General features: G+C 38.6%; 1 protein-coding gene across 3 annotated transcripts in view; it reads left to right on the top strand.

The window, feature by feature from the left end:
• sfxn2 (sideroflexin 2) overlaps nt 1-6,056 on the top strand; it is a 44,261-nt gene extending 38,205 nt beyond the window's left edge. For all 3 annotated transcript variants that reach the window (XM_022225008.2, XM_022225009.2, XM_087144652.1), the window contains 4 exons: nt 165-231; nt 515-614; nt 2,890-2,937; nt 3,308-6,056. In XM_022225008.2, the coding sequence (XP_022080700.2) occupies nt 165-231; nt 515-614; nt 2,890-2,937; nt 3,308-3,407 (315 nt within the window). In that variant the 3' untranslated portion in view covers nt 3,408-6,056. The remainder of the gene's footprint in view (nt 1-164; nt 232-514; nt 615-2,889; nt 2,938-3,307) is intronic.
• Nucleotides 6,057-6,708: the final 652 nt, after the last annotated feature.

The raw sequence follows: 6,708 nt of genomic DNA on the forward strand, positions 1-6,708 counted from the left end.
CATCTCATGCACTTGACTGGCCAAATTTTTGTGATTAAATTCTGTAAATTTCAAGTTTATGTAATTGTCCTGACTGTAACTTTTTTAAAGCCAGCAGAGGCCAATAAGATAAATGAATTTGTGAAATGTTTCCTGTGTTTTCCTTCACATTGTGGTTTTAACAGAAAGCAGCAAGGAAAGGCATAACACAGGTCGTCACATCTCGGATCATCATGGCAGCTCCTGGAATGTGTAAGCCCACGTATTCCAAAATCTTTTGCACAAATGATAAAGTGCTAACAAGCCCAGGTGAATAAGTTGTAACCCATTTGATTTCAATTGGAAATGTCAACTTCTTTGTAATATACACGATGTTCCAGAAAGTAACCATGAATCATAGTACATCAACTGAGGATCTTTGACTTACACTGTACAAGATCCTTTGAAAATCCGGGTGTTGGAAAGTAGAGAAAAGTACGACCTAGCCTCTCTTAAGGTTATTGATAACTTTGATATTTTTTGGATTGACTTGTAGGTGTGCTCCCTGTGATCATGGAAAGACTGCTCAGATATCCCTGGTTCAGAAGAGTCTCAGTTCTACACGGACCATTCCAAGTGATGGCTGTCGGCTGCTTGTGAGTGAACCTCAGAATTCTTCATTTGCTGTTTCATGCTGTCCATTCTGTGGAACATGGCACCAGAGTCTAGGCTCCAGACCCACTTTAACAGGTTTAATTGACCCTTCTCGTAGACAACCATCGTAGGAAAATCGCAACTGCGTGGGTAAGGCCACCGGATGGTCGTGAACCCAGGTGTACAAATGATCCAAAATCACCATTGTTGCTCTGAGCCAGTTGCTATTACATGGGCAACATTTGACAATAGACATAGCCAAAGCCCAAGAAGCCCATTCTTGATACCTCCCAATGTCTACACTGAACATTGCATGGACGACATCTGACAATAGACATAGCCAAAGCCCAAGAAGTCCATTCTTGATACCTCCCAATGTCTACACTGAACATTACATGGACGACATCTGACAATAGACATAGCCAAAGCCCAAGAAGCCCATTCTTGATACTTCCCAATGTCTACACTGAACATTGCATGGACGACATCTGACAATAGACATAGCCAAAGCCCAAGAAGCCCATTCTTGATACTTCCCAATGTCTACACTGAACATTACATGGACGACATCTGACAATAGACATAGCCAAAGCCCAAGAAGTCCATTCTTGATACCTCCCAATGTCTACACTGAACATTGCATGGACGGCATCTGACAATAGACATAGCCAAAGCCCAAGAAGCCCATTCTTGATACCTCCCAATGTCTACACTGAACATTGCATGGACGGCATCTGACAATAGACATAGCCAAAGCCCAAGAAGTCCATTCTTGATACCTCCCAATGTCTACACTGAACATTACATGGACGACATCTGACAATAGACATAGCCAAAGCCCAAGAAGCCCATTCTTGATACCTCCCAATGTCTACACTGAACATTGCATGGACGACATCTGACAATAGACATAGCCAAAGCCCAAGAAGTCCATTCTTGATACCTCCCAATGTCTACACTGAACATTGCATGGACGACATTTGAAAATAGACATAGCCAAAGCCCAAGAAGTCCATTCTTGATACCTCCCAATGTCTACACTGAACATTGCATGGACGACATCTGACAATAGACATTCCCAAAGCCCAGGAAGTCCATTCTTGATACCTCCCAATGTCTACACTGAACATTGCATGGACGACATCTGACAATAGACATAGCCAAAGCCCAAGAAGTCCATTCTTGATACTTCCCAATGTCTACACTGAACATTGCATGGACGACATCTGACAATAGACATAGCCAAAGCCCAGGAAGTCCATTCTTGATACCTCCCAATGTCTACACTGAACATTGCATGGACGACATCTGATAATAGACATAGCCAAAGCCCAAGAAGTCCATTCTTGATACCTCCCAATGTCTACACTGAACATTACATGGACGACATCTGACAATAGACATAGCCAAAGCCCAAGAAGTCCATTCTTGATACCTCCCAATGTCTACACTGAACATTGCGTGGACGACATCTGACAATAGACATAGCCAAAGCCCAAGAAGTCCATTCTTGATACCTCCCAATGTCTACACTGAACATTGCATGGACGACATCTGACAATAGACATAGCCAAAGCCCAGGAAGTCCATTCTTGATACCTCCCAATGTCTACACTGAACATTGCATGGACGACATCTGACAATAGACATAGCCAAAGCCCAAGAAGTCCATTCTTGATACTTCCCAATGTCTACACTGAACATTGCATGGACGACATCTGACAATAGACATAGCCAAAGCCCAGGAAGTCCATTCTTGATACCTCCCAATGTCTACACTGAACATTGCATGGACGACATCTGACAATAGACATAGCCAAAGCCCAAGAAGTCCATTCTTGATACTTCCCAATGTCTACACTGAACATTACATGGACGACATCTGACAATAGACATAGCCAAAGCCCAGGAAGCCCATTCTTGATACTTCCCAATGTCTACACTGAACATTGCATGGACGACATTTGACAATAGACATAGCCAAAGCCCAAGAAGTCCATTCTTGATACTTCCCAATGTCTACACTGAACTGCCTGAAATGATACTGATACTATTTCTCTCAATCATTTATTTTACCTAGAAGATGAAGTAAGTTTCAGCTTTTCTCATTAAGCGAGTAACCATTGTAAAAATTGTCATCAATATGAAAGTATTTAGGATAAACTATTTTCTGTGGACTTTCAAGTTTGGAGGTTGCCATTGTTTGTCCTTTCTAGGCTGCCCATTTTCAAGCTCTGATGAACCAGTAATCTCATCCTTTCTGTATCTCGTTTGCAGTTTGCTCTTTATGACGCCAACAGCCTGTGCTCTCTTTCCTCAGCGATGGTAAGATGACAAAGCAAGCTGGCCAAATTTTCCCTTTTTTTAGAACAAGACTGACAACCATATTGAGTTAAGCCTTTTACTTATTCTGATTGAATATCCTGGTTCAAATTTAGAGCAAAATTAACAGTGTTTAAGTAAGAAAAATAATCATACACAGCCTAACTGTACTCACCCCCTCCCCATTTGTCGTATCTTTTCTTCAGCCTGATGGCCTCTTAGGCTATTGTGATCGAGCTGGAATCTTGCCCAGATCCTAAGCTTGGCCTTTTTCCGCAGTCTTCATCCTGACAAATTCTTTCCCACGGTAGATAGTGATGTTGTTTTCAGGCTTATTGAAACCTCACTTCCATTGCCTTGATTTCTCTTGCAGTTCCATGGCAGTCAGTAATCTTGAGCCAGATCTTCAAGCATCAATCAGAGCAGAATATGGAGATGCAATCCAGAGAGTTTACTTCAATAAAGGATTGTAACATGAAGTCGTCATTTAGTTCAGTCATTCCAGTATTTGAAAATGTTGCATAATATGCTTCCTACTGAAAGCTTTATCATTTAATTTTGATACGAGGACTTGGCTCATGCGCACAAATACATTGTCAGCAATGAAATTGAAAGTTGAACGTAGTATTGATGGACACTTCAGTACCATTGCTGCTGTATACTCATTCAAGGCTGCGTTTTTGTCATGCACAAATGCAACATGGTTGTACACATTCAACTGAAAATTTAATTTGCATACTTTTTTGATCATACATGTATGTAGGAACTAAGGCAATGTGTTTTTCGCTACCTTTCCTCATTTGTCCAGCTTCAGTGTACCTCTCTGTTGGAAACTGCACAGTGGTATCCACAAACCAAAGATGTTGGCACTGGCTAATTTTTGAAGTGCTCTTATTGGACAATTTGTGTGTGTTGACTTCTGGGAGAGATCACAGCCTGTGTACATATTGACCAAATAGCAATCAACAAATGCTTTTCTTGTCAATCTGTTTGTGTCTGTCATGTTTCACTTACCCATAATGTATCTGTTGGAAGATTCTTGAATGTCTCGTACAGTCTTGGTACAAGTAGTCAGCAGGTGTAGACTAATTGGATGGCTGATTGGATGGATGATACTGAGAATAGTTAAAGATAGGGAAAACGTTGGTTTGAGCATGGAGGAAGGACACAGAAGGAGTTACAACTCTGGCACATCAAAGTGCTCAATGATCATCGCCGCCCAGTCAGACGAACAATAGTCAACTTTCCCAAAATGCCTGATTACTGCCTGCAGCTTAGCCGGACAAGTGGGGCCAGTAATATCTTAGCAATATTTGTGGTGTCTTCTTTGCAATTAACTGCAACTTGTCGCAGTGACCCGGAAATGGAAAGAAAATGTCTAGCATTAGATTTACTTTTGCCGTCATGAATAAATTTTTTAAAAAGATTTTGATGCACTTTTCCATTATCCATGCAGTAGTTTTCAAAGTCTTTGTACGAATTTGGCTAAGACTGGCCAGCGACATGTTGACCACCACATGACAGTTAAGTTCACAAAAAACAAAATGCGCTGTTTCATCACAAGGAGCGATCATGAAATCTCATAAAATCCCTTTTTGTGTAAATTCAGCAATAAAAATGATTTGAATAAAACACAAAATCTTATAAACAACTTGGCTATTTATTCCCAAAATAAGTCCAGAGGAAAGCGTTCGATAAGGGCAACAACTGCACATGAACACTTCAGGTGCAAAGCCTATAAGCAACTGCGCAAGCATTTAATTTGATGTTGTTGTCAGATCATATCAAGCACCATCGATGGCATGAATATTCAACTTCCTATAATGCAGTACACAACGTTTTAAGGATGCAGATTACCAGCGAAAAATTGTGGCGATGATCATGGGGTACCAAAGGGGTTTATGGTTGTGAAACAGGTGGTGCATAGCAAGCATTCGCTGTGCTCTGGCTATGGACATACTGGGCATGATAGAAAGCGGTAATTGGCAAGATGTTGTAACCCCAAGCAGTTCAAACTTCCTACATGGTTGGGGTGATCAGAATCTTGTGTTGCTTCTTGCACTTAATGCTGGATATTGTTCGCTAATTTTCTCTTCATTTGCTTTTTATTCTTGCCTAAATTTGTAATCTTTGGAGACGCTTTCTGACAAACATCCATTGCTAAGAGGCATCTTCCAAAGATGTAGCACCGTAACTGTATTCGCAAAATCAATTTTCATGTTTATCTGGAGAACAAAATCATTAATAGCAAAATGATTACCTTTTGTCAACAAACTTCTGGCTTGGATTTGAAAGATACAAATTCTGACTTTAGTTCTCCATTAATGAATTAGAGAAAAATGTTTTTCCTTTTGATTTTGACAAAATTTAGCATTCTGTCCAACATCGTGTAATGAATTCACATTGAGTTTATGTGCCTGGAAAATGTAAGAATGTTGTCAAAGTTATTTCATGAAGTATGTTGTATTCAGCATTGTCATTTCCCCTAAAAGATTTTTTAGATAATGTAATATATAAAATAGTATGTGACATTGGTTTTGTTTTTTTAGGATTGACGGATCATACACCCTCTCATGCCTTAAGCTCCTCCCTGTCCTATTCCCCTTTTGAATGCAATGTTTTTCCTTTTTTTGTAAATGAAATGAGAAGATAACCTGTAATTTATGCATATATATTTTTATCATGTGCAAAATAAAAAATATCCAACCATTTTCTTACCTGCATGTTAATGAGGTGAAAGGTTACATACTTTGAAATAGGAAAAAACCGTAAGAAACAGTTACTGTGGAAAATGTTTGCGTCTGTAAGTTATTGAAGGTTTGCAAACAAAAGATGCATTTCTTCTGCTGTTACCTATAAAAAAACCTTTTCCTGAATTACTGTTGTCACCAAAATAATGCGTGGCTTGCCTTTCATGTGTCTGGTGTCCGAGGCGCAAAACTCTTTGTAATAAGTATGGGAACTGTAAAAGTCATTTACATTTGTGTCACTTTCATTTGTAGAAGTTTTTTCCAATTTCAGTTTCTGTAACCCTTCATCAAGGTTTATAAATTATGATCGTCACCATTATTGAATCGGTGACTTTTATTGAATCAATAAACAGGTTTTTTTTGTCTTCCAAATATTCCATTTTATGTGTTGCTCTATTCCCACGCGTTGTCGGTGTTGTACAATGAAAATGGTTACCAAGATCGCCAATTTCACCAGCGAAAAACATGTTAAAATGTGTTGCCAACAACAATCCTTGTCTTAACTATATTTTTGAAGGTAACCCCATGCTACTTCATTTACCTGTTAAACTTGGTTTTTATCACTTTTTAAAAAACAGGAAATTTTGGTGGGTTTTAATTAGAATGCAAGGCTAACCCCTTGCAATTTTATTTGACTCTAAAACATTTTTAGGAGCATTGAAAGAAATTAATTTTGGTCTATTGTAATTAAAATTACTGGACAAACCACTTGCAATCTGATTCAAATTTGCTTCAAAAATATTTAATCAGTGAAGTTTTGAAAATGGAATCGTGGTCACTAATTTCAAATGAAAACCCAATTCCTTGTAATTTTAATTTTGCTTCAAAAATATTTTGACATGCTTTGGAAAAAAAATTAATGTGCAACTACCCCTTGCAATTTTAATTAATTTTGCCTAAAATGTTAGTGAAATTTTGAAATAAAAAGAAATTTCAGTTTCAATCAAAATATAAGATAAACCCCTGAAATTTATTCAATGTTGCTGGAAACTTTTCAACGAGAATTGAAAAAAATGAAATTTTT

The sequence above is a fragment of the Acanthaster planci genome, linkage group LG13 (assembly GCF_054643075.1).
Source record: "Acanthaster planci isolate LZ-2023a linkage group LG13, COTS_SCS, whole genome shotgun sequence".
NCBI classification, from domain to species: domain Eukaryota; kingdom Metazoa; phylum Echinodermata; class Asteroidea; order Valvatida; family Acanthasteridae; genus Acanthaster; species Acanthaster planci.